Source organism: Miscanthus floridulus, chromosome 1, assembly GCF_019320115.1.
Source record: "Miscanthus floridulus cultivar M001 chromosome 1, ASM1932011v1, whole genome shotgun sequence".
Lineage (NCBI taxonomy): Eukaryota > Viridiplantae > Streptophyta > Magnoliopsida > Poales > Poaceae > Miscanthus > Miscanthus floridulus.
In genome coordinates this window covers 191,700,927-191,727,607 of record NC_089580.1, presented here as the reverse complement: position 1 = coordinate 191,727,607, position 26,681 = coordinate 191,700,927, and the positions used below count along the sequence as shown (strand labels likewise).

Here is a 26,681-nt window from a genome sequence, read left to right as displayed (position 1 = left end):
GCATGGTGCCCTTATTTTGGTAGTGAAGAACATCTCAGTTATGTGATGGCAAACCAGCCCCTATTTGAATGTCAAGAACATCTTATTTATGTAATGTAATGGCAAACAATTAGCCCCTATTTTAATGTCAGCTTGCAGTTGCTCTTTTTCATTACAAGTTGGTTGTAACTGCTCATTCACTGAAAACAACTCCAACTGCTCATTCATTTGAAACTGAGAATGCACAATTCCAACTGCTCATTCATTCAAGCATACTGGACAACCAATTTCATTGAAATAAAAGGGTTCATTGTCACTACATCAGGTCATCATAGATTTGAAACTACTCCAAACACAACAACCACAAGACAAACAATGACATAGTTCATTTTTGACATCATCTTCTGAAGCTTCTTCTCTAGTGCCTCACTCTTCAGGTCCTTCAAGCCCTCCACCCCCAGATGGGCGCCTTCACTGTGCTCTTCTCCTCCCTCCTCCACCAGTTCCTCAATCTCCTCGCTGCAGATCCTGATGATCTTCTTGTCGACCAATTCATCCAAATAAGCCTTCTGGAACCTATAGAAGCTACAGAGCTGCGGATTGTGCAAAAAAAGGAAATAAATAAGACAAGCTAGGGCTAGAATGAAGGAAAAAGGAAAATCACCAAAACTCACCCCGTTTCTAGGGCATTTGAAGAAGCTGCGGCCCTTGTTTCGAGTGTCCTGCACCACGCGAAGCTCAATCACACGAGCGAGCTTGCAATCGGGGCAGACAATCAAGGGGAGCCCTGTTTCCGTACCAACCGGATAGGCCACAAACCTAGCGACCGCGGAACTCAGCCCCCTCGCCGGCCTACTCGAGCTGGATGACTCCGCCCTATGCGACATGGTTGCCGTCCGTGGTGGCCGTGGCGGTGGAGACGAGCAGGATGGGGGCGGCGGGCGGGCAGAGGAAGGAGGCGGCGGCGAACGAAATGGGGAGGGGGAAAAGGGAGAGGGCAACGGCGCGTCTGATTGAAAGATGGCCGGGGGCAACGGGGTCATTTCCCGTGCTGGTGCCAGCGTGTCAGCACGAGCTGGCGTGCCACATAGGCGAAAGTGGTAAAAATGAAAGGAGCGCGAACTAAAACGGCTAAATTTGTAAGCGTCATTCTAAGAGTGCGATTCCTGTAAGTGGCGATCGTAATAATGGTAAATATGTAAAAAGCCCGCCCTCTTCTTAGGGCGCTGGAAGGGATCACTCCTCCCAGGCTTGCTGTTTTGTGTGCTATGACAAGCTCCTTTCAAACCATTAGCTCATGCATGGCATGCCTCCCAACAAGTTCTTGTTACTGTACTGGAGCAGATGTAAGAGATGGAGGCGCACACCAAGTCCAGATGGAGAAGGGGACCAGAGCACGGTAGCCTACAAAGTCAGAAATTTGAGAAAACAAAAGTCAGAAATTTGCATCTTCAGACAAGAGAATGGAGAGAGGGACAGAGATTTGAGGAGCTCAGTTTCCAAACAATGGCTAAACAATGGCTGCAACCAAGAAACGAATGCAAAAGCATAAAAAATCAACACGGTATTTGCATCCAAAATCTGACACCACCATAAGAAGACAATAGTTAGCCCAAATCAAGGGAGAGGGAAGGGGATTAAGGTCGGAGATCTGTTCTTGTTTCTTGGGCTCAAGCTCAACTGTTCAATCCCAAATCGGACACCCACCGTAAAAGGCCAAAAACAAGCAAGAGATTTGAGGCCAGGTGAGGAGCAGAACCTGGATTTGGACTCACCTGCGCGAGAGCAGCAAATCGAGCGTGAGGGGGAGAGAGAGTGCGGCGGTGAGACTAACAAGGGACGGCGAGAAACAGGCCAGCCTTTCCTGTTTTTCGCTGCATACTCGCGCTCGGCTGAACAATGATCCGCTCAACACGGGGGCGGGGGCCGAGCGCCTCGTGGTGCCGACCGGACGGAACAGGGACGCGGCGGGGGATGGAGGAGCGGCGAGGCAGCTGGGGAGGGGCGTCGGCGGCGGCGTCGGGAGCAGACCGCGGTGGAGGCTTCTGTTTTCTTTTCTCGGGTGCCGCGGTCTCGCGTCGCTGGGGCGGGGGCGCGGGCGGTCGCTGGGGCGAGGCACGTTCAAACAAGCAGAAACGTCGGATGTGGTTGAGGAAGGAGAGAGAGATCGTGCGAGAACGAGTGGCAATTAATCTGATGTGTATGTTTTTAATGTGATTTTTATTTATGTGCGTTTTACGAGGTGGACGTAGTTTAAGTTGTGACGGTAGATATAGGATTTGTTTGATGGCTGTAGGATAATTTAAAGTGGTGTATTATAGAGAATAGAAATAGAGATACTGTATAGGAACTAAAAACCAGAAGGAGGGGAGGGGGTGTCGGTGGACGGAACCCGTCCGACTGGTCGGCAACGAGGGCCACATGGAGCGTCTGTATACAACCCAAACAAATAAAAAATGAACAGGAAAAAGTTCCTAAGCAAAGTCTATGAAATCAAGAAAAAATAATCTAAATTTATAGAGGAAAAAATAAGACAGCCCTTAAACTACAGAGATATCCGAAACAATTGGAGTGGCTGTATACAACCCAAAAACATTAAAAATGAACAGGAAAAAATTCCTAAACAAAGTCTATGTGTCGGTGCAGAAAGTGACCAACACGTAAATATTTGTAGTTTTGCCGTACGTTGTGATCGGATGTGGCCTAGCACTCAATGACACAGAGTTTTATACTGGTTCAGGCAACGTGTCATACGTCCAGTTTGAGTCGGTCGGTGACTTTATTCCTGAGCCCAGATGTTCGAAGTTTGCAGTGGGGTTACAAACGAGAAGGAGAAAGATAGGGGTACAAGAGGTCCGGTCGGACTCTAGTCTGAGGGGCCGAGAGTGACGGGAGCTCCGCTATGTGTTAAGTGTTCGAGCGTGTGCTCGTGGTTTGAACCTGGTGGTTCTGTTGTTGTGTCTTAGTAAAACTGATCGATCCTTTGTTGAAAGAGAGCACATCCCCTTTTATAGACGAATGGGATGGCCTTACAAGTGAGAGGGGGAGAGTACGTATGCTGCTAAGTCTTGCTGCCCACGCCGGTGGGTACAAGATGATGGTAGGCGCCCACAATACTGTTTAGTGTCAGATGCACGTGGGAGGTTGCGTCGTTTTCTTCAGGTATGGCAGATGTCGGTGCCTGTCACACTGTTGATACTCAGAGACATGCAAGGAGTTTTAGCATGTTCGCCTGGTACGGTAAATACCGGCGCCCACAACACTATTGATGCTCAGAGGTACGTGGGGGGAGCCTTACCGTATTTGTCTGGTATGGGAGTTGATGACGCCCACAACATTGTAGGGGAAAATATCGGCGCCTACAACACTGCTTCGGTTCTGTCATGCCAGGGAGGTCGTAGGGTACTGTCCTGCAGGTGTACAGGGTACGGTCCTCGGTATTGCAGTTGACTTGAGTGTCCTGCCTTACTTTCTCCGTCCGTTTCCTGGTCCTTACCGAGCGGGCGTCCCCGATCGGTTGGTCCCAGTCGGCTCTGATTGCGCCAGTCGGAGGAGAGCTGTAGACAGGGGTTCGGCACATTCCCGGTCGGACAAGCGGGTCGAGGTCGAAAATGGTTTTTTGGCCAGACCTTCCGGTCGGAGAGGCCGTCCGGAGACGGACCGGAGTTGGAAGCGAGGCCTTCCGGTCGGAGAGTGGATTGTCCTTCTGACCTGTCGTTTTACGTGTTTGGACCGGCCCAAGAGTTGCACGCCGTTCACAACGTTGTCTGCCGGACCGAACTTTTGCTGGGAAGCCGGTCCATGAGGGACCCCGGGTTTACGAACCTGACACTATAAAATCAAAGTAAAATAATCTAAACTTACAAAGGAAAAAATAAGACAACACTAAAACTAGAGACATCAGAAACAACTGAAACTTAACGATAACCAAGATTTCAGAATCGAACTCCAGAAAATGAACAATCCAACATGTTACATAAAGCTAACTCTCCTTCCTCTCTAACTTGCAAACTGGTTTCTCTCATAATAATAAACTAAAATTAATATCATTGGTCTTGAAATCAACACTTCGACATGTTAATGCTGCTCTCTTCTAATTTGCTGAATCATCTTTTACAACCATTGAGCTCCAAATTGAACCTGCGGCAAAAGATAGTAAACAAAGGTGATATTAGTCCCGGCCATGAGCAAAGAAATAGGAAAATGTCCACAATTTTCATAGATAGATTCACCACAAGAACAAAACAATGGACACATGGTGATATATTTCTAAGCTTTTACCTATAAAATATTAAAATACGACTTGAATGAAAATTTTAATGTCTCCAATGTCGTAGGAGTTTTAAAAGGAATTGGTCCAATTTGTTTCATCAGTATCCTTTGACGATTTGGTGGAAGCTTATATTTTGTAGTGGAGTGTTGTAGAACTATTCAACCAATGAACTAAGCAGAATAAAGAAATGAAGCTAAAAGCATAATCAATGATACAAGCATCTAAATTAGAAGCACAACTGAACTACTGATGCATGGAGCTAAATATCCTGCTACATACATAATGCCAGTGCCATTATGCAATGAACCAAATTATTTGTGCCAGCAGAATCAGACACTTATAGTAGGTTAATATGTAATGTTTTTAGTCCTACATTCAGAATGGTACTACAGGGACACTTGTCGTAGCCATGAACTAAGTATGGTATTCCATTCAGCAAGCAGTGCTACTGCTATCTGAGTTCTATGCAAGGGCCACATGAATTTGCTAGTGGATGTTTTACTACCCACAGAAAAGTTCAAAGCTAGCACTGGGAGGCTCTAAGCACCAGCTAGTTGCAACACTACAAACGGTCCATTTAGTATACAACACCAGAAAAAATCAGCAAAGCTTAATTTGATTTGACTCAATAACCACCACCATTATTATTAAAGTACTTACTAAACCAGAATTCAAAGGCCACAACTTGAAGATGGTGTGTACCTAGTAATCGTACCCAACAGCAAAACAGTCTAGACTCCAAAGCGAGACTAGTCTGAAGATTTTGCCCTTTTCACTTTCTTACCTTCCTGAATGGAGAAACCAGATGTTGCAAAAGCTATGATCCTCTGCGCGAGCCTCTCCCTCCTCACCTAACAAAAGTGATTTTGGATGAACTGATTAAATAGCATCAGGGCTTGTCTATCTTAACAGGTAAAATAGCATCAGAACTTAGCGCTTTCACATCGTATACAACTTTTAAGCTTAATAGAGGGTAGGGAATGCAAGGTGGGAATGGCATATAAGGAGGAGCACTAGTGATGGACTTTTCTTCAGTTCAGGGCAACATTTGATAATTTGAGATTTTTGGTACAGCGGCTTACTATTTGGCAGTTGTATACCACAGCTGTGCAGTATATATCCTATATTGTTTGGCCAAAGTCAAGAATCGGGCTGCTAGTATTCCTTCATGATTGCAATATTGTATACATAAATACATAGTGAAGGTCAGACATGTTGTATACATAAAAGACTGAAACCAGGAAATAATTTAGACCACGCTACAACATTAGCAGTGCCATACTGCAGAAAGTAGAATAGCGCTTCTTCCAAACTATCACACCATCGTCCATTGTTCTGACAAAAAGTGCCAGTAAAATAAATACTCAAGAGAGAAATGCTAAAGCACATCAACAACTCAAGAGAGAAATTTCAGCAAATGGGTACTTAAGTTGCTACAAATGCATACACTCTACAACTACAACCATGCCTTTTTTTATCAAACTGCTCAAATGTACATGGACAGGAAAGCTACCGGTGGTGAATCAATCGTTACTACGGGCAGTCTCCATGAGTCCATGGTTGTGTGTTTAATGTGGTGAATGCACTAAAATTATTTCCGTAGGACCATGTTCCATCATGCATTTATCACAGCTGGATCAAAAATGAAGGAATAGTTATGAAGGCTGTGCGGCAAAAACACACACAGCCATTGACTTCAGCTTTACAGAGGGATCTAGTAAACATTATTGATACCTGATTATGAAGGATGTGCAGTGCCAGCTAAAAAATTCCAGAGCCGCTGCGAAATAAAGATGTTATTTCTGTCGTAAATTCACAGGAGCAAAACTGATGACATTGTAAGCTGAAACATATCATCACTACAAATTCACAAATGAAGGGGCAAACTGCATGCACTAATTACGTGGATCGAGATGAATCCGACAACGTACAAACAAGACCTTGCATGGTCAACATCTGCCACCTTCGTCTGGTTGCCATTCAAGAAGACCCAATTGCCATGTATGATGACAACCTATCACATACAGTACTCTACTCCTGTAGATCTAGAAGCATTTGATGCAAAACCGGATACATCAGCCCCGTTCGCGTCTCCTTAAACCCGGTTTGATCCGCTTCTTTTTTCATCCGGAACAGTATTTTCCCCTCACAAATTCCTCTAGATTCCTCTAAGCGAACGGGGCCATCATGAGGAGTCATCATGCAGAGCTGGCAAGCCAATCAGTAAGCCCAACTGGCAGAGGATGATGACGGTCCAGTCATTGGATAGCCACGAACTGGAATCGCAAAAAAGAATGATTGCTTGTGTAGTCAAGCATGTGGGCAGAAACGGAAAATGGAGCACACAGGGACAGTATTTCTATGATGGATTCAGCCTATTCGCTTGATCGTAAACGATCGTGAATTATAAGCCAGAACAGTATTTTTCTCTCACACCAAACCAGCCAGCAGTAATAATCCGCGATCGTTTCAGCCGAAACGAACAGGCTAACCACAGGGGTCAGCACAGAAGCAACGAACTACCAACTCTTTCAGTAAAAAGAAAGAATCAACAGATGCTGAGTTGCTGACAAGCAATATTGGTCTTGTATCTCCACAACACTAATCAACCTGTGCTTTTGTATGCAACTACAAGTTCTCGAACGGTCTCCACAAACAAGCTACTCCCGTCTCAACAAGTCCAACCAAAGCCATCTTCCCCGCACAAAGCATCATCAACAAGCATCGGATTTTGATATATCCTTAAAAAGGAGAGCCTAAGTACATAACAACCATTGTCACTCGATGATTAGGATCACAAAAAAAGCTGTGGTGTACATGGACCAAACATAAGATCTGCATACTAGATCTTGGAGAAAATACCGTGCGATAACATTCAACTTCAAACAAGTCACGGAAACAGGACCAAAATTAACATGAAGCTACATAACATTGAAGTATTTAACTAGAAAGCAACAGGATGCCACAGCATCAGCATGGAACACTGACACTATATATGATTAGTAACATAAACTAAAACAGTACCACAAACAGACTAGCCCATCAAATATTGCACAAAAAAACAGTCTGGCACAATACTGGACTATGACGAAAACAGATAACTAAGTGATCTATGCTTGGCCGATTCCGAACTCCAGGTATGGATGACATTAAGTGCATTGGACAAGCAAACCTGCAGCACAAAAACCCAGATATCACATTAGCACTGTCTGATTATATGTATGATAGTAGTGGGTAGAGGGGCATGAAATAGATAATTACCATATTCAGGTTTGAGTATTTGCAGATCGCTGATACATGAAGCCCTTTATGAGAATACATGAAGAAGACTAGAATCCTGGGCATGCTCCAGGAACATGAACAAGGACAAGGAGGTACAGAAGATACCTAAACGAAGGCAAAACCACCACTAGATGCAACTTTGAGAGGAATGATTCGAAATGGATTGGATGGCAAGGAACATAATTTGACATGCTACATGCAACGAACTGAGGAAACAAAGGAGATGCATAGCTAAAGTCAGTAGAGACATGGAGGAGAAAGAACAATGAATCGGGACTTCATAACAACTCCTCTGAGCATCTTCATTCCAAAAACAGAAGTGCCAGAGAGGGGACATCCTTGTGCGCTTTGCAGAACAAAAGAAGATGTTACGAAGGGAGGTGAGTCGGAGGATGCAATATGAGACAGAATGCAAGTTTCAAGAGATGCAGCCATCCTACAGAAGACTACATATATGGCAGGTTATAAGCTCTAGCCTACAATGCCCTGCCTGAGATGAACTACAGGAGCAAGGATTATGAAGGCTATCGCTACTGGTTAATGATGGGTAGCAAGGATGCAAAGACTATCTAACACCTAAAAGGAACATTGGCTACTAATAGGCGACTACAAGGTACAAGCTGCAAAGGTGACTCAGAAACTGCAGTGATGTGAAATCCACCACATCCTTCACTGCAGTTTCAAACTGCCTAACCTTCTCACTGTGCTTGCTAACCACCTACAGGACTACTGTTGATGAAGAACCACCACCAGGTAGACGGTGGTTATTCTCGGTTACCCTATACAGACTACCAAGGTCAGTTGTAGTTAACCTATGTACACAGAACTGCCTAACCACCATTCAGTTATCCTCAATTTTCAGGTGAAGGATCCTCCTCAGATTCTCTGTTGCAATGGTAGCATCAGTACCACTAAAGAAGGTAACACCTGAGCCTGCAGTCGGCGATGAAGGTGCTGATTTGGCATGCACAGGCACCTCTTCGTCGTCTGACCGGTCAGCAGGTGGAAACTCAAGTGAGACACTGCGCTTCTGGTGGAGGGAGAACTTGGGTATTGGTAGGGAGCTGGGAGGCGGCGAATTGCAGAACCCCGGGCCAGCCCAGAGCTCAGGGCGAGAGGGCGGGGACGTCGAAGGGCTTATAGAGATTGCTCGGCTGCGCTTTTTCCCATGGTGAAGCTGCTGCTGTTTCGGTGTCTTGGGCTCAGGGGAGGAGCGGGTCCGTGCAACCCCCTGCGCGGGCGGGGATGGCAGGATGCCGATGGTGATGCCGGAGTGGAAGGCCCGGCAGTTGCCGGCATGGTAGCCGTGTGTGGACTGAGGCGACGAGAAATGGGGCGATGCTGATGACGCCTTCTTCCGGCGACCTGAGGAGTGGTGGAGCTGGTGGCTGCGCTGCTCCGAGATGACCAGAGTCTCCATGGCCCGAGATGATGCAGGTGCTCTGACTGGGACAGCTCGTAGCGACCGATCCCACGAAACTCTAGCGCCAAAACGACAACCAAACGCAGAGGCATGTCAGTACAATGCATTTTCATCGCAGAACTAGCAAGCACGACCAGAATCTGGGCAAAAAAAAAATCAACATAGATGGTGAAATTATTACGACACAGTGAATCATAGATGGTGAAATTATTACGACACAGTGATTCATAATGCAGAAATGGATGTTTCCACTGTACAGTACAGATCGCCAAATCAGAGCACACACAAAGGAGGGGCACGGGTCCACTGGTAGATACCTTCCAGATCTACAGCCGAGGAACAGACCGAACCCCAGACAGACCACTGATGGCGTCCCACCTCAATCAATCACCGCCGCGCTTCTATCTTCCGTCCCAAACCAGATCCACACGCAACGCGAGCGGGCACTGCATCCACAAACCAGACCGCCGCCACCGATCAATCACACGCCCTCCCAAAAGGAAACCCCCAAATCGGCGCTCCCGGCCCCAACTCACCAAATGGATTCCCGCGACCAGCGGAATCTCCGAGGAGCCCGCCACCCGCTGGGCGGAGAAACGAGGCGGAAGGACCGGTTGGCGGGCACGACCGCGCGAATCTGGCCGGAAGGCCGCGCTTGCGGTGATGGGTTAGTGGTGTGCGAGGTCGGAGGGAGGGAGGAAGGAGGCTAGTCTAAAACACGATGGGAGCTACACGACGACGGATTCGAAACGGCCGGCTCAGAGGCGGGTTAATAGGGTCCTTGTGGCGTCCGTGCACTTTGGCTTTGGCCGGGTCGTGCGCCGCGCGACGTTCGTTGCGGGTCTGGGGCTCTGGGCCGGCCTCCACCGGATTTTCCGTGGAGGTGGGGGCTCCGGCCGTTGGATCTCGGCTGTCGCGCGTGTGGACGGTGATCGGGAGGACGCGTGGTGGGGAGGCGACGTATGCGTGTGTGGTGGATAGTATCTTCAACCGTCCATACCTAAATCAGCGACCCATTTCAGAAATTGAGTTCTGCACAGTAAATAGGTCACGCACCCAAAACTTTGCCTCTCCAACAGCCCACCGCGCCTGCCCAAAATATCTCATCGCCTCCTCCATCTCTCTATCCGTCTCTCTCTCCCTCACTCCTCGTCCCAACCCCCGCGCCTCCGCACGCACCGCTCGCGCCATGGCTCCCATCCGCGCCCCCTTCCCTCCCCTCCCGCCTCCCCTTTCTCTCTCTCCCTCTCCCTCGGCGTGGCAGCGCGGCGGGCGAGCTTGAGCGCTGCCTGCTCCTCACGCTGCTCACCTCCGCCCCCACGCGGCGCTGCTCATCACCGGCGACGGGGGAGCGGTCCCAGATCCGGCGAGGCAACCAAGGCCGGCGGCTCCGGAGGTGCTCCCACGGCGAGCTCGACTCGTCGAGCCGGCCACGCCCCTCTCCTCCTCCGGCCGTGCGCCTCTCTCTCTCTCTCTCTCTCTCTCTCTCTCTCTCTCTCTCTCTCTCTCCCTCCATAAAGTGGTATTTTTGTTTTTGTTTCTTCATCAATAAGAATTTGTCTGCGTAGCCATCCGAATTGCTATATTGAAGCAATCATGATCCATCTCTTTGTTCTCATCTAAAATACACCGTCGCCATGGTGGTATGGATCGCGGAGAGTGAGTGAGAGAGCGCGAGGAGAGAGCGGAGAGGACGAGGCCATCGGGGTCGAGGAGAGACAGGAGGTTTCGCTGCGGGGGCGGTGACTGTAGCGAGCGGCATAGCCAATATGGACGGTCGATCGCAGAATCGGACGGTGGGGGATTTCAGGGCGACGTGGCCACCCTGAGAGGCGGCCAAAGCTCCCTGGTTGATAATAAGAGATTACCACTATCATGAGCATTTTCTCCACGCTCCTGAATAAAAGAATGCAATCAAGACAACCGAGAATTGAACTACCATTACTGCATACTTTCATGTTCCAAAAAACCACTGTCTCCATACAACAAAATTTCATTGGCTACAACAAATCAGAACAACATGCGTATGCATAGACAATAACAACGATTAGTGCCTGAACAATAATTATAACATATTACATACATCCAGTTGAAAGCACATTTTTTTCCGTGGAGTGTCAGGCGTCCTCTCAATCTTAGCCATTTTCAGATCAGCTATATCCATCTTGACCATAGTATGCTGCTATAGCTTCATTTTGTTTTGTTTGGGTGCTATATTTTTTTGAGCATCAATGGCAGGTGCTCTGACTTTTCATTTAGTAGTGAGAAGAAGTATGTTAGAAAAACAAGTGGCTGAATGATCAGGCTACAGGCAAGTAAAAGAAAAAGAAGGGAAGGGAAAATACATAGCCCTCTTCGGGCTTTTTATATATTTACCATTATTACGATCGCCACTTACAGGAATCGCACTCTTAGAATGACGCTTACAAATTTAGCCGTTTTAGTTCGCGCTCCTTTCATTTTTACCACTTTCGCCTATGTGGCACGCCAGCTCATGCTGACACGCTGGCACCGGCACGGGAAATGACCCCGCTGCCCCCGGCCATCTTTCAATCAGACGCGCCGTTGCCCTCTCCCTTTTCCCCCTCCCCATTTCGTTCGCCGCCGCCTCCTTCCTCTGCCCACCCGCCGCCCCATCCTGCTCGTCTCCACCGCCACGGCCACCACGGACGGCAACCTTGGTGTTCTTCGGCACATCCATCATCGACGGATCGAAGGTACGTGCCTACTTCATAACTGGGACACAGAGCTCACGCCGAGTAGGGTTAGGGTTAGGGATTAGGTTAATGTTCGCTGATTTCGTCTTGCTCTGCTATTTTCTTCATAGACGATTGATGTAGTACGTCTCCATCTGATCCGTGTCGCAATGGCCACTGGTGATTGCCCTCCTTGGTAAGCACTTTACCACAGTAGGTGTGTAGTACTTAGTCTGTACTTGCTCATGTTTTTCCATGTCTATGATGATGCCAGGATCGATCCTGGCAGTGCATTTAGGCTAGTTGTTAAGGTTGGTCCATATGTTGCTGATGAATATGGTCCAGTGGACATGGCAGAACAGCAGCATGATATCTGGTTTGATAGGAACGATCAGTATTCTCTTGCTAAATTCCATGATGATTTATCAACAAAGACTATCTGGGGGCCTTCTCAAACACTTGCAGTCTGGGTTGTAGACCAAGAAACTGGCTCTGAGTGGAAGCTTAGGAGGGATGAACATGTGCAGCAAATGATTAAGGACCACTGGAATGAGAGGGTGGCTTTTCTTACTATTGATGTTGTCAAGAAAGGTGCGTGTAATGACAATGCTAGTTCAGCTGCTTCTAGAGCTAGATGTGTCTCTGGTGTGACTAATGAACATAGTGCAGAGCCTAATGATGTTGAAGGTTGTGGTGATACTTGTAGCACCCCACCCCCCCCATGATGAACAACCTGTAGCAGTAGTTGATTGGAGCATTCTAACCATTCAAGAGAACCCTAAAGATGATGGTACTGCTACACAACTTGTTGATGAGGATCAGATATATGAGGCTATGGGATTCAAGGAAGCTGAGGCAAGGGAGGAAGAACATGGTACACAAGAGGTGCCAATTCTAGCTATGTCAGCACAGATGCATGAAGACATGAATGCAGCAGCTGTTGATGTTGATGATATTGCTCATGAAGAGCCACTATATGAATGGGACAGGGACAATCCTGATATGAGTGTAGGCACTGTGTATCCCAGCATGGAGGAGCTTAGGCTAGTAATTAAACAATATGCTATAAAAAGGGAGTTTGAGCTTGTTACTAAGCATTCAGACAAAGAAAGATATAGGGTCTGCTGTGGTGCTCTAGGCTACCCATGGAAACTTAGAGCCAGAACCCAACATGATGGCAGTGTCAGGGTACATTTTCTGATTGTATACACATGTTTGTTGTAGTTTTTGTTTGCATTGCATCTTCTCCATTGAACTGGTGGTTTGAAGCCTTTCAATTATACTTATGTATGGCTTTTTTTGTACATGCAGATTCAAATAAATAAACAAGATCATAAGTGTGCATCTACACAAAGGGTTGAAGACAACACTATGGCCTCAATAAAATGGGTGGCAGAGAGAGCAGTTCAATTCTTAAAGAAGAAGACATCAGTGGGGGCTACAGAGATGAAAAAGGAGTTGAAATTCAAATATGGTATTGACATCCCCTACCAGACAGTGTACAATGGGACTAGGAGAGCATCTGAAAAGCTTTTTGGTAAGTGGAATGATTCTTTCGATTGGTTGTATAGGATAAAGGCTGAGATAGAACTAAGATCACCTGGTAGTGTGGTAGAGATAGACACTATCACAGATGATGAAGGCAAAGTTAGGTTTAGCAGATTCTTCTGTGCATTCAAAGCAAGTATAGATGGTTTTTTGAATGGCTGTAGGCCTTATATCAGTGTAGACTCTACTGCTCTGAATGGGTCCTGGAATGGCCACATGCCAGCAGCCTTAGCTCTAGATGGCCATAACTGGTTGTTTCCTTTAGCATTTGGCTTCTTTGACTCTGAGACAAAAGACAATTGGGTTTGGTTTATGGAACAACTTAGGAAAGCAATTGGACCCATGGAGCACTTAGCAATCTGCACAGATGCATGCAAGGGTTTGGAGTCAGCTGTAAAAAGTGTGTTTCCAGATGCAGAGTGGAGAGAATGTTTTAGGCATTTGATGGAGAATATGAAGAAGTACTACATAGGTGATGTGTATGGCAAGAATATATGGCCTGCAGCTAGAGCATATTCCCCACATAAGTTCAAGTACTTCTTTGATAAAGTGTTGGCAGCTAGTCCAGAGGTGTAGAAATGGCTTGATGAGCACCATCCATTTCTTTAGGCAAGAAGCAAGTTCTCTGCTGATATCAAGTGTGACTACATAAACAACAATCTAGCAGAATCTTGGAATGCTTGGATCAAAGAGCACAAAGACCTGCATGTGCACTGCATGGTAGATGCCATTAGAGAGCAGATAATGATCTTGTTTGCCAAAAGAAGGAAGATTTCTATAGCATTGCCTCCTGGTATATTGCCTGCTGTCATCTATCAGATCAATGTTGCCTCCAGGGGACTAGGTCACATGCATGTTTCCAACGGCCACCCTACTGAAGCTGAGGTCACTGAGGTGTACAAAGATGAAGAAGTTAGAAGGCATGGTGTGTACTTACCTCAGAAAATTTCCACTTGCAGGCAGTGGCAACTAACTGGTAAACCATGTCCACATGCACTGACAGTTATCACCAGCATGAGGAACCCTGACATGGGATCCTTTGTGGACAACTATTATTCTATGGCCAAGTTTCAAGCAGCATATGCAGGTATAATTCCAAGCATCACTGATAGGAATCAATGGCCTGAGGTGGCCAAGGGGTACAAAGTGCACCCTCCACTACAGAAAAAGAAAGAGCCTAGAAGATTGAGGAAAAATAGGATAAACCAGCAAGGGAGACAGGAAGCAAAGCAACTAGGCAAGTCAGGTGCCCAAACTGTAAAGAGTATGGTCACAGGGCTAGTAGCTGGAAGTGTCCCCACACTAGAACAAAGAAAAGGTGCCTTCTAACTGTGATTTACTTGTTTTTGTTTTTTTGTAAATGATAACCACTGACCCTACACTTTGTAGGAAGAGAGCAAGTAAGAAGAAACCAGCCAAGGTTGGAAGGAAGAAGGCCAAGACATCTAGTGGTGATGAAGCAGTAACTCCAAGAACAAGAGCAGCATTGGCAAGAGAAGCATCAGCAAAAGCTAAGAGGGAGGTCCTGGAAGCACAAATGAAGGCAGAAGCAGCAAGGGAACTAGCAGAAGCAGCAGCAAGGGAGGAAATGGAAGCTGCAAGAAATGAATTTGAAGCAGCAAGGGAAGAAGAAGGAGGCCTGGAACTAATGGCTTTGGAAGCTGTTCTACCAGAAACACCAATTAGAAGGTACTCATTTCATCTTCTTTAAGATGGTTAATTGAAACTATGTTGGTAACTAAATATGTTTTTCCTATAATAGGGCACTGTTTGCACAAAATGAAGTCCAACCTGAGCCTATGAAAAAAATTACACCAAGAAGGAAGCAGTTAGCAACTAAAGTGAAGAAAACTCCACCACCTAAGAAGAATGGAGGGAAGGACAAGGGGAAGGGCAAGGCCAAGGCCAAGGCCAAGGCCAAGGCTAAGTGACCATGGATGGTCTTTTATGCAATGATCTGGAACTTTTGTGTTCAATGGCATGTAATTTATGTTATGTACTTAAATGGGCACAGAAACAGTAAGCATGGTGCCCTTATTTTGGTAGTGAAGAACATCTCAGTTATGTGATGGCAAACCAGCCCCTATTTGAATGTCAAGAACATCTTATTTATGTAATGTAATGGCAAACAATTAGCCCCTATTTTAATGTCAGCTTGCAGTTGCTCTTTTTCATTACAAGTTGGTTGTAACTGCTCATTCACTGAAAACAACTCCAACTGCTCATTCATTTGAAACTGAGAATGCACAATTCCAACTGCTCATTCATTCAAGCATACTGGACAACCAATTTCATTGAAATAAAAGGGTTCATTGTCACTACATCAGGTCATCATAGATTTGAAACTACTCCAAACACAACAACCACAAGACAAACAATGACATAGTTCATTTTTGACATCATCTTCTGAAGCTTCTTCTCTAGTGCCTCACTCTTCAGGTCCTTCAAGCCCTCCACCCCCAGATGGGCGCCTTCACTGTGCTCTTCTCCTCCCTCCTCCACCAGTTCCTCAATCTCCTCGCTGCAGATCCTGATGATCTTCTTGTCGACCAATTCATCCAAATAAGCCTTCTGGAACCTATAGAAGCTACAGAGCTGCGGATTGTGCAAAAAAAGGAAATAAATAAGACAAGCTAGGGCTAGAATGAAGGAAAAAGGAAAATCACCAAAACTCACCCCGTTTCTAGGGCATTTGAAGAAGCTGCGGCCCTTGTTTCGAGTGTCCTGCACCACGCGAAGCTCAATCACACGAGCGAGCTTGCAATCGGGGCAGACAATCAAGGGGAGCCCTGTTTCCGTACCAACCGGATAGGCCACAAACCTAGCGACCGCGGAACTCAGCCCCCTCGCCGGCCTACTCGAGCTGGATGACTCCGCCCTATGCGACATGGTTGCCGTCCGTGGTGGCCGTGGCGGTGGAGACGAGCAGGATGGGGGCGGCGGGCGGGCAGAGGAAGGAGGCGGCGGCGAACGAAATGGGGAGGGGGAAAAGGGAGAGGGCAACGGCGCGTCTGATTGAAAGATGGCCGGGGGCAACGGGGTCATTTCCCGTGCTGGTGCCAGCGTGTCAGCACGAGCTGGCGTGCCACATAGGCGAAAGTGGTAAAAATGAAAGGAGCGCGAACTAAAACGGCTAAATTTGTAAGCGTCATTCTAAGAGTGCGATTCCTGTAAGTGGCGATCGTAATAATGGTAAATATGTAAAAAGCCCGCCCTCTTCTTAGGGCGCTGGAAGGGATCACTCCTCCCAGGCTTGCTGTTTTGTGTGCTATGACAAGCTCCTTTCAAACCATTAGCTCATGCATGGCATGCCTCCCAACAAGTTCTTGTTACTGTACTGGAGCAGATGTAAGAGATGGAGGCGCACACCAAGTCCAGATGGAGAAGGGGACCAGAGCACGGTAGCCTACAAAGTCAGAAATTTGAGAAAACAAAAGTCAGAAATTTGCATCTTCAGACAAGAGAATGGAGAGAGGGACAGAGATTTGAGGAGCTCAGTTTCCAAACAATGGCTAAACAATGGCTGCAACCAAGAAACGAATGCAAAAGCATAAAAAATCAACACGGTATTTGCATCCAAAATCTGACACCACCATAAGAAGACAATAGTTAGCCCAAATCAAGGGAGAGGGAAGGGGATTAAGGTCGGAGATCTGTTCTTGTTTCTTGGGCTCAAGCTCAACTGTTCAATCCCAAATCGGACACCCACCGTAAAAGGCCAAAAACAAGCAAGAGATTTGAGGCCAGGTGAGGAGCAGAACCTGGATTTGGACTCACCTGCGCGAGAGCAGCAAATCGAGCGTGAGGGGGAGAGAGAGTGCGGCGGTGAGACTAACAAGGGACGGCGAGAAACAGGCCAGCCTTTCCTGTTTTTCGCTGCATACTCGCGCTCGGCTGAACAATGATCCGCTCAACACGGGGGCGGGGGCCGAGCGCCTCGTGGTGCCGACCGGACGGAACAGGGACGCGGCGGGGGATGGAGGAGCGGCGAGGCAGCTGGGGAGGGGCGTCGGCGGCGGCGTCGGGAGCAGACCGCGGTGGAGGCTTCTGTTTTCTTTTCTCGGGTGCCGCGGTCTCGCGTCGCTGGGGCGGGGGGCGCGGGCGGTCGCTGGGGCGAGGCACGTTCAAACAAGCAGAAACGTCGGATGTGGTTGAGGAAGGAGAGAGAGATCGTGCGAGAACGAGTGGCAATTAATCTGATGTGTATGTTTTTAATGTGATTTTTATTTATGTGCGTTTTACGAGGTGGACGTAGTTTAAGTTGTGACGGTAGATATAGGATTTGTTTGATGGCTGTAGGATAATTTAAAGTGGTGTATTATAGAGAATAGAAATAGAGATACTGTATAGGAACTAAAAACCAGAAGGAGGGGAGGGGGTGTCGGTGGACGGAACCCGTCCGACTGGTCGGCAACGAGGGCCACATGGAGCGTCTGTATACAACCCAAACAAATAAAAAATGAACAGGAAAAAGTTCCTAAGCAAAGTCTATGAAATCAAGAAAAAATAATCTAAATTTATAGAGGAAAAAATAAGACAGCCCTTAAACTACAGAGATATCCGAAACAATTGGAGTGGCTGTATACAACCCAAAAACATTAAAAATGAACAGGAAAAAATTCCTAAACAAAGTCTATGTGTCGGTGCAGAAAGTGACCAACACGTAAATATTTGTAGTTTTGCCGTACGTTGTGATCGGATGTGGCCTAGCACTCAATGACACAGAGTTTTATACTGGTTCAGGCAACGTGTCATACGTCCAGTTTGAGTCGGTCGGTGACTTTATTCCTGAGCCCAGATGTTCGAAGTTTGCAGTGGGGTTACAAACGAGAAGGAGAAAGATAGGGGTACAAGAGGTCCGGTCGGACTCTAGTCTGAGGGGCCGAGAGTGACGGGAGCTCCGCTATGTGTTAAGTGTTCGAGCGTGTGCTCGTGGTTTGAACCTGGTGGTTCTGTTGTTGTGTCTTAGTAAAACTGATCGATCCTTTGTTGAAAGAGAGCACATCCCCTTTTATAGACGAATGGGATGGCCTTACAAGTGAGAGGGGGAGAGTACGTATGCTGCTAAGTCTTGCTGCCCACGCCGGTGGGTACAAGATGATGGTAGGCGCCCACAATACTGTTTAGTGTCAGATGCACGTGGGAGGTTGCGTCGTTTTCTTCAGGTATGGCAGATGTCGGTGCCTGTCACACTGTTGATACTCAGAGACATGCAAGGAGTTTTAGCATGTTCGCCTGGTACGGTAAATACCGGCGCCCACAACACTATTGATGCTCAGAGGTACGTGGGGGGAGCCTTACCGTATTTGTCTGGTATGGGAGTTGATGACGCCCACAACATTGTAGGGGAAAATATCGGCGCCTACAACACTGCTTCGGTTCTGTCATGCCAGGGAGGTCGTAGGGTACTGTCCTGCAGGTGTACAGGGTACGGTCCTCGGTATTGCAGTTGACTTGAGTGTCCTGCCTTACTTTCTCCGTCCGTTTCCTGGTCCTTACCGAGCGGGCGTCCCCGATCGGTTGGTCCCAGTCGGCTCTGATTGCGCCAGTCGGAGGAGAGCTGTAGACAGGGGTTCGGCACATTCCCGGTCGGACAAGCGGGTCGAGGTCGAAAATGGTTTTTTGGCCAGACCTTCCGGTCGGAGAGGCCGTCCGGAGACGGACCGGAGTTGGAAGCGAGGCCTTCCGGTCGGAGAGTGGATTGTCCTTCTGACCTGTCGTTTTACGTGTTTGGACCGGCCCAAGAGTTGCACGCCGTTCACAACGTTGTCTGCCGGACCGAACTTTTGCTGGGAAGCCGGTCCATGAGGGACCCCGGGTTTACGAACCTGACACTATAAAATCAAAGTAAAATAATCTAAACTTACAAAGGAAAAAATAAGACAACACTAAAACTAGAGACATCAGAAACAACTGAAACTTAACGATAACCAAGATTTCAGAATCGAACTCCAGAAAATGAACAATCCAACATGTTACATAAAGCTAACTCTCCTTCCTCTCTAACTTGCAAACTGGTTTCTCTCATAATAATAAACTAAAATTAATATCATTGGTCTTGAAATCAACACTTCGACATGTTAATGCTGCTCTCTTCTAATTTGCTGAATCATCTTTTACAACCATTGAGCTCCAAATTGAACCTGCGGCAAAAGATAGTAAACAAAGGTGATATTAGTCCCGGCCATGAGCAAAGAAATAGGAAAATGTCCACAATTTTCATAGATAGATTCACCACAAGAACAAAACAATGGACACATGGTGATATATTTCTAAGCTTTTACCTATAAAATATTAAAATACGACTTGAATGAAAATTTTAATGTCTCCAATGTCGTAGGAGTTTTAAAAGGAATTGGTCCAATTTGTTTCATCAGTATCCTTTGACGATTTGGTGGAAGCTTATATTTTGTAGTGGAGTGTTGTAGAACTATTCAACCAATGAACTAAGCAGAATAAAGAAATGAAGCTAAAAGCATAATCAATGATACAAGCATCTAAATTAGAAGCACAACTGAACTACTGATGCATGGAGCTAAATATCCTGCTACATACATAATGCCAGTGCCATTATGCAATGAACCAAATTATTTGTGCCAGCAGAATCAGACACTTATAGTAGGTTAATATGTAATGTTTTTAGTCCTACATTCAGAATGGTACTACAGGGACACTTGTCGTAGCCATGAACTAAGTATGGTATTCCATTCAGCAAGCAGTGCTACTGCTATCTGAGTTCTATGCAAGGGCCACATGAATTTGCTAGTGGATGTTTTACTACCCACAGAAAAGTTCAAAGCTAGCACTGGGAGGCTCTAAGCACCAGCTAGTTGCAACACTACAAACGGTCCATTTAGTATACAACACCAGAAAAAATCAGCAAAGCTTAATTTGATTTGACTCAATAACCACCACCATTATTATTAAAGTACTTACTAAACCAGAATTCAAAGGCCACAACTTGAAGATGGTGTGTACCTAGTAATCGTACCCAACAGCAAAACAGTCTAGACTCCAAAGCGAGACTAGTCTGAAGATTTTGCCCTTTTCACTTTCTTACCTTCCTGAATGGAGAAACCAGATGTTGCAAAAGCTATGATCCTCTGCGCGAGCCTCTCCCTCCTCACCTAACAAAAGTGATTTTGGATGAACTGATTAAATAGCATCAGGGCTTGTCTATCTTAACAGGTAAAATAGCATCAGAACTTAGCGCTTTCACATCGTATACAACTTTTAAGCTTAATAGAGGGTAGGGAATGCAAGGTGGGAATGGCATATAAGGAGGAGCACTAGTGATGGACTTTTCTTCAGTTCAGGGCAACATTTGATAATTTGAGATTTTTGGTACAGCGGCTTACTATTTGGCAGTTGTATACCACAGCTGTGCAGTATATATCCTATATTGTTTGGCCAAAGTCAAGAATCGGGCTGCTAGTATTCCTTCATGATTGCAATATTGTATACATAAATACATAGTGAAGGTCAGACATGTTGTATACATAAAAGACTGAAACCAGGAAATAATTTAGACCACGCTACAACATTAGCAGTGCCATACTGCAGAAAGTAGAATAGCGCTTCTTCCAAACTATCACACCATCGTCCATTGTTCTGACAAAAAGTGCCAGTAAAATAAATACTCAAGAGAGAAATGCTAAAGCACATCAACAACTCAAGAGAGAAATTTCAGCAAATGGGTACTTAAGTTGCTACAAATGCATACACTCTACAACTACAACCATGCCTTTTTTTATCAAACTGCTCAAATGTACATGGACAGGAAAGCTACCGGTGGTGAATCAATCGTTACTACGGGCAGTCTCCATGAGTCCATGGTTGTGTGTTTAATGTGGTGAATGCACTAAAATTATTTCCGTAGGACCATGTTCCATCATGCATTTATCACAGCTGGATCAAAAATGAAGGAATAGTTATGAAGGCTGTGCGGCAAAAACACACACAGCCATTGACTTCAGCTTTACAGAGGGATCTAGTAAACATTATTGATACCTGATTATGAAGGATGTGCAGTGCCAGCTAAAAAATTCCAGAGCCGCTGCGAAATAAAGATGTTATTTCTGTCGTAAATTCACAGGAGCAAAACTGATGACATTGTAAGCTGAAACATATCATCACTACAAATTCACAAATGAAGGGGCAAACTGCATGCACTAATTACGTGGATCGAGATGAATCCGACAACGTACAAACAAGACCTTGCATGGTCAACATCTGCCACCTTCGTCTGGTTGCCATTCAAGAAGACCCAATTGCCATGTATGATGACAACCTATCACATACAGTACTCTACTCCTGTAGATCTAGAAGCATTTGATGCAAAACCGGATACATCAGCCCCGTTCGCGTCTCCTTAAACCCGGTTTGATCCGCTTCTTTTTTCATCCGGAACAGTATTTTCCCCTCACAAATTCCTCTAGATTCCTCTAAGCGAACGGGGCCATCATGAGGAGTCATCATGCAGAGCTGGCAAGCCAATCAGTAAGCCCAACTGGCAGAGGATGATGACGGTCCAGTCATTGGATAGCCACGAACTGGAATCGCAAAAAAGAATGATTGCTTGTGTAGTCAAGCATGTGGGCAGAAACGGAAAATGGAGCACACAGGGACAGTATTTCTATGATGGATTCAGCCTATTCGCTTGATCGTAAACGATCGTGAATTATAAGCCAGAACAGTATTTTTCTCTCACACCAAACCAGCCAGCAGTAATAATCCGCGATCGTTTCAGCCGAAACGAACAGGCTAACCACAGGGGTCAGCACAGAAGCAACGAACTACCAACTCTTTCAGTAAAAAGAAAGAATCAACAGATGCTGAGTTGCTGACAAGCAATATTGGTCTTGTATCTCCACAACACTAATCAACCTGTGCTTTTGTATGCAACTACAAGTTCTCGAACGGTCTCCACAAACAAGCTACTCCCGTCTCAACAAGTCCAACCAAAGCCATCTTCCCCGCACAAAGCATCATCAACAAGCATCGGATTTTGATATATCCTTAAAAAGGAGAGCCTAAGTACATAACAACCATTGTCACTCGATGATTAGGATCACAAAAAAAGCTGTGGTGTACATGGACCAAACATAAGATCTTCATACTAGATCTTGGAGAAAATACCGTGCGATTAACATTCAACTTCAAACAAGTCACGGAAACAGGACCAAAATTAACATGAAGCTACATAACATTGAAGTATTTAACTAGAAAGCAACAGGATGCCACAGCATCAGCATGGAACACTGACACCATATATGATTAGTAACATAAACTAAAACAGTACCACAAACAGACTAGCCCATCAAATATTGCACAAAAAAACAGTCTGGCACAATACTGGACTATGACGAAAACAGATAACTAAGTGATCTATGCTTGGCCGATTCCGAACTCCAGGTATGGATGACATTAAGTGCATTGGACAAGCAAACCTGCAGCACAAAAACCCAGATATCACATTAGCACTGTCTGATTATATGTATGATAGTAGTGGGTAGAGGGGCATGAAATAGATAATTACCATATTCAGGTTTGAGTATTTGCAGATCGCTGATACATGAAGCCCTTTATGAGAATACATGAAGAAGACTAGAATCCTGGGCATGCTCCAGGAACATGAACAAGGACAAGGAGGTACAGAAGATACCTAAACGAAGGCAAAACCACCACTAGATGCAACTTTGAGAGGAATGATTCGAAATGGATTGGATGGCAAGGAACATAATTTGACATGCTACATGCAACGAACTGAGGAAACAAAGGAGATGCATAGCTAAAGTCAGTAGAGACATGGAGGAGAAAGAACAATGAATCGGGACTTCATAACAACTCCTCTGAGCATCTTCATTCCAAAAACAGAAGTGCCAGAGAGGGGACATCCTTGTGCGCTTTGCAGAACACAAGAAGATGTTACGAAGGGAGGTGAGTCGGAGGATGCAATATGAGACAGAATGCAAGTTTCAAGAGATGCAGCCATCCTACAGAAGACTACATATATGGCAGGTTATAAGCTCTAGCCTACAATGCCCTGCCTGAGATGAACTACAGGAGCAAGGATTATGAAGGCTATCGCTACTGGTTAATGATGGGTAGCAAGGATGCAAAGACTATCTAACACCTAAATGGAACATTGGCTACTAATAGGCGACTACAAGGTACAAGCTGCAAAGGTGACTCAGAAACTGCAGTGATGTGAAATCCACCACATCCTTCACTGCAGTTTCAAACTGCCTAACCTTCTCACTGTGCTTGCTAACCACCTACAGGACTACTGTTGATGAAGAACCACCACCAGGTAGACGGTGGTTATTCTCGGTTACCCTATACAGACTACCAAGGTCAGTTGTAGTTAACCTATGTACACAGAACTGCCTAACCACCATTCAGTTATCCTCAATTTTCAGGTGAAGGATCCTCCTCAGATTCTCTGTTGCAATGGTAGCATCAGTACCACTAAAGAAGGTAACACCTGAGCCTGCAGTCGGCGATGAAGGTGCTGATTTGGCATGCACAGGCACCTCTTCGTCGTCTGACCGGTCAGCAGGTGGAAACTCAAGTGAGACACTGCGCTTCTGGTGGAGGGAGAACTTGGGTATTGGTAGGGAGCTGGGAGGCGGCGAATTGCAGAACCCCGGGCCAGCCCAGAGCTCAGGGCGAGAGGGCTGGGGACGTCGAAGGGCTTATAGAGATTGCTCGGCTGCGCTTTTTCCCATGGTGAAGCTGCTGCTGTTTCGGTGTCTTGGGCTCAGGGGAGGAGCGGGTCCGTGCAACCCCCTGCGCGGGCGGGGATGGCAGGATGCCGATGGTGATGCCGGAGTGGAAGGCCCGGCAGTTGCCGGCATGGTAGCCGTGTGTGGACTGAGGCGACGAGAAATGGGGCGATGCTGATGACGCCTTCTTCCGGCGACCTGAGGAGTGGTGGAGCTGGTGGCTGCGCTGCTCCGAGATGACCAGAGTCTCCATGGCCCGAGATGATGCAGGTGCTCTGACTGGGACAGCTCGTAGCGACCGATCCCACGAAACTCTAGCGCCAAAACGACAACCAAACGCAGAGGCATGTCAGTACAATGCATTTTCATCGCAGAACTAGCAAGCACGACCAGAATCTGGGCAAAAAAAAAAATCAACATAGATGGTGAAATTATTACGACACAGTGAATCATAGATGGTGAAATTATTACGACACAGTGATTCATAATGCAGAAATGGATGTTTCCACTGTACAGTACAGATCGCCAAATCAGAGCACACACAAAGGAGGGGCACGGGTCCACTGGTAGATACCTTCCAGATCTACAGCCGAGGAACAGACCGAACCCCAGACAGACCACTGATGGCGTCCCACCTCAATCAATCACCGCCGCGCTTCTATCTTCCGTCCCAAACCAGATCCACACGCAACGCGAGCGGGCACTGCATCCACAAACCAGACCGCCGCCAGCCGATCAATCACACGCCCTCCCAAAAGGAAACCCCCAAATCGGCGCTCCCGGCCCCAACTCACCAAATGGATTCCCGCGACCAGCGGAATCTCCGAGGAGCCCGCCACCCGCTGGGCGGAGAAACGAGGCGGAAGGACCGGTTGGCGGGCACGACCGCGCGAATCTGGCCGGAAGGCCGCGCTTGCGGTGATGGGTTAGTGGTGTGCGAGGTCGGAGGGAGGGAGGGAGGAGGAAGGAGGCTAGTCTAAAACACGATGGGAGCTACACGACGACGGAATCGAAACGGCCGGCTCAGAGGCGGGTTAATAGGGTCCTTGTGGCGTCCGTGCACTTTGGCTTTGGCCGGGTCGTGCGCCACGCGACGTTCGTTGGGGTCTGGGGCTCTGGGCCGGCCTCCACCGGATTTTCCGTGGGGGTGGGGGCTCCGGCCGTTGGATCTCGGCTGTCGCGCGTGTGGACGGTGATCGGGAGGACGCGTGGTGGGGAGGCGACGTATGTGTGTGTGTGGTGGATAAGTATCTTCAACGGTCCATACCTAAATCAGCGACCCATTTCAGAAATTGAGTTCTGCACAGTAAATAGGTCACGCACCCAAAACCTTTGCCTCTCCAACAGCCCACCGCGCCTGCCCAAAATATCTCATCGCCTCCTCCATCTCTCTATCCGTCTCTCTCTCCCTCACTCCTCGTCCCAACCCCCGCGCCTCCGCACGCACCGCTCGCGCCATGGCTCCCAGTCCGCGCCCCCTCCCCTCCCCTCCCCTCCCGCCTCCCCTTTCTCTCTCTCCCTCTCCCTCGGCGTGGCAGCGCGGCGGGCGAGCTTGAGCGCCTGCCTGCTCCTCACGCTGCTCACCTCCGCCCCCACGCGGCGCTGCTCATCACCGGCGACGGGGGGAGCGGTCCCAGATCCGGCGAGGCAACCAAGGCCGGACGGCTCCGGAGGTGCTCCCACGGCGAGCTCGCCTCACCGAGCCGGCCACGCCCCTCTCCTCCTCCGGCCGTGCGCCTCTCTCTCTCTCTCTCTCTCTCTCTCTCTCTCTCTCTCTCTCTCTCTCTCTCTCTCTCCCCCCCCCCCCTCCCTCCCTCCCTCCACCGGCCCCCCGCGGTGCTCGCCCGCCGGCGCTCCGGTGCGGCCAGGCCTCGGCGGTGTCCGCAGCCGCGACCAGGCCTCCGCGGTGCCCGCCCCCCGGCACAGGCGCGGGAGCCCCTTCCTCGGCCGACGGCGCTAGGGCAAGCACGCCCCCTGGCGCGCGGCCCTGGGCGAGCGCCCCGCCGCGGTCCTCGCCGTCATCTCGTTCGCGGGCCCAGGGCGCAAGATTTTTGCGTCGTCTCTCCTCGATGACGGTTATTTGCCTCCCGCGTCGCCTCCGACCCAAAATGGCTGCTGTGTTTGCGTACTCGGTTGGAGGCTGTTTTTTTTGCCGCTTATCCACTGTGCACGACGCATTTTTGGGGAATGGGTCACGTTATCGGAGACAGTCTAAGGAGAGGCGTGAATGGGAAGAATGGGCTCAGGGTTGATAACTGTACTTTAGGTTGCCACTTGTACCTCCTGTACTGTTTGGAATTCATATTTCTTTTATTCCGCTTTCTTTTTAAAAAAAAGAGAGAATTCAACTCTTTTTTATCTACGAATACCTCTGTTTTCATTAAAAAAATATACGAATTCCTCTTACCATTTCACTTAATTTTTCAGCATGATGTAAACTGTCTCCGCATGAAATAAACGTAGTTTCAGGACATCTTAGCTAAAAATAACGTATTTCCAGAATTGCACTCCATGAATCAAAAGCCAATCCTACTTGTATCCAGGATCTGCCTCGTTTTAAATTTTAAACGCAAAAGGTAGCACGCCACATTCCCAACAGTCCAATTACCAAATGGTTGGCAACTTGGCAAATTCCTAACCATCTCGTTGACGAGAACCAATCCAGGTAAATGAGCAATGGACCAGGTGTTCTACGCTTTTCCTCGGTCAAGGCACAGGCCAACAAACACAAACAGCTAAGGCAGTCATGCGAC

General features: G+C 47.4%; 1 protein-coding gene, 2 long non-coding RNA genes and 1 pseudogene across 3 annotated transcripts; all 4 read right to left on the bottom strand.

Annotated features, from left to right (window-relative positions):
* Positions 1-262: 262 nt before the first annotated feature.
* Positions 263-2,114, bottom strand: LOC136507059 (uncharacterized). The gene is made up of 3 exons (XR_010771732.1): positions 1,755-2,114; positions 654-1,383; positions 263-572 (listed from the first exon to the last, which is right to left on the bottom strand). It is a non-coding gene; the product is annotated as an uncharacterized lncRNA (long non-coding RNA).
* Positions 2,115-7,066: 4,952 nt separating this feature from the next.
* LOC136552443 (uncharacterized) lies at positions 7,067-9,724 on the bottom strand. Its single transcript, XM_066544016.1, has 4 exons — positions 9,494-9,724; positions 9,275-9,403; positions 7,514-9,015; positions 7,067-7,424 (listed from the first exon to the last, which is right to left on the bottom strand). The coding sequence occupies exon 3, from the start codon at positions 8,952-8,954 to the stop codon at positions 8,376-8,378; it is 579 nt and encodes a 192-aa protein (XP_066400113.1). The 5' UTR covers positions 8,955-9,015; positions 9,275-9,403; positions 9,494-9,724; the 3' UTR covers positions 7,067-7,424; positions 7,514-8,375.
* Positions 9,725-15,486: 5,762 nt separating this feature from the next.
* On the bottom strand, positions 15,487-17,273 carry LOC136507054 (uncharacterized). The gene is made up of 3 exons (XR_010771731.1): positions 16,979-17,273; positions 15,878-16,607; positions 15,487-15,796 (listed from the first exon to the last, which is right to left on the bottom strand). It is a non-coding gene; the product is annotated as an uncharacterized lncRNA (long non-coding RNA).
* A 5,076-nt stretch (positions 17,274-22,349) lies between these two features.
* On the bottom strand, positions 22,350-24,886 carry LOC136552452 (uncharacterized; annotated as a pseudogene).
* Positions 24,887-26,681: the final 1,795 nt, after the last annotated feature.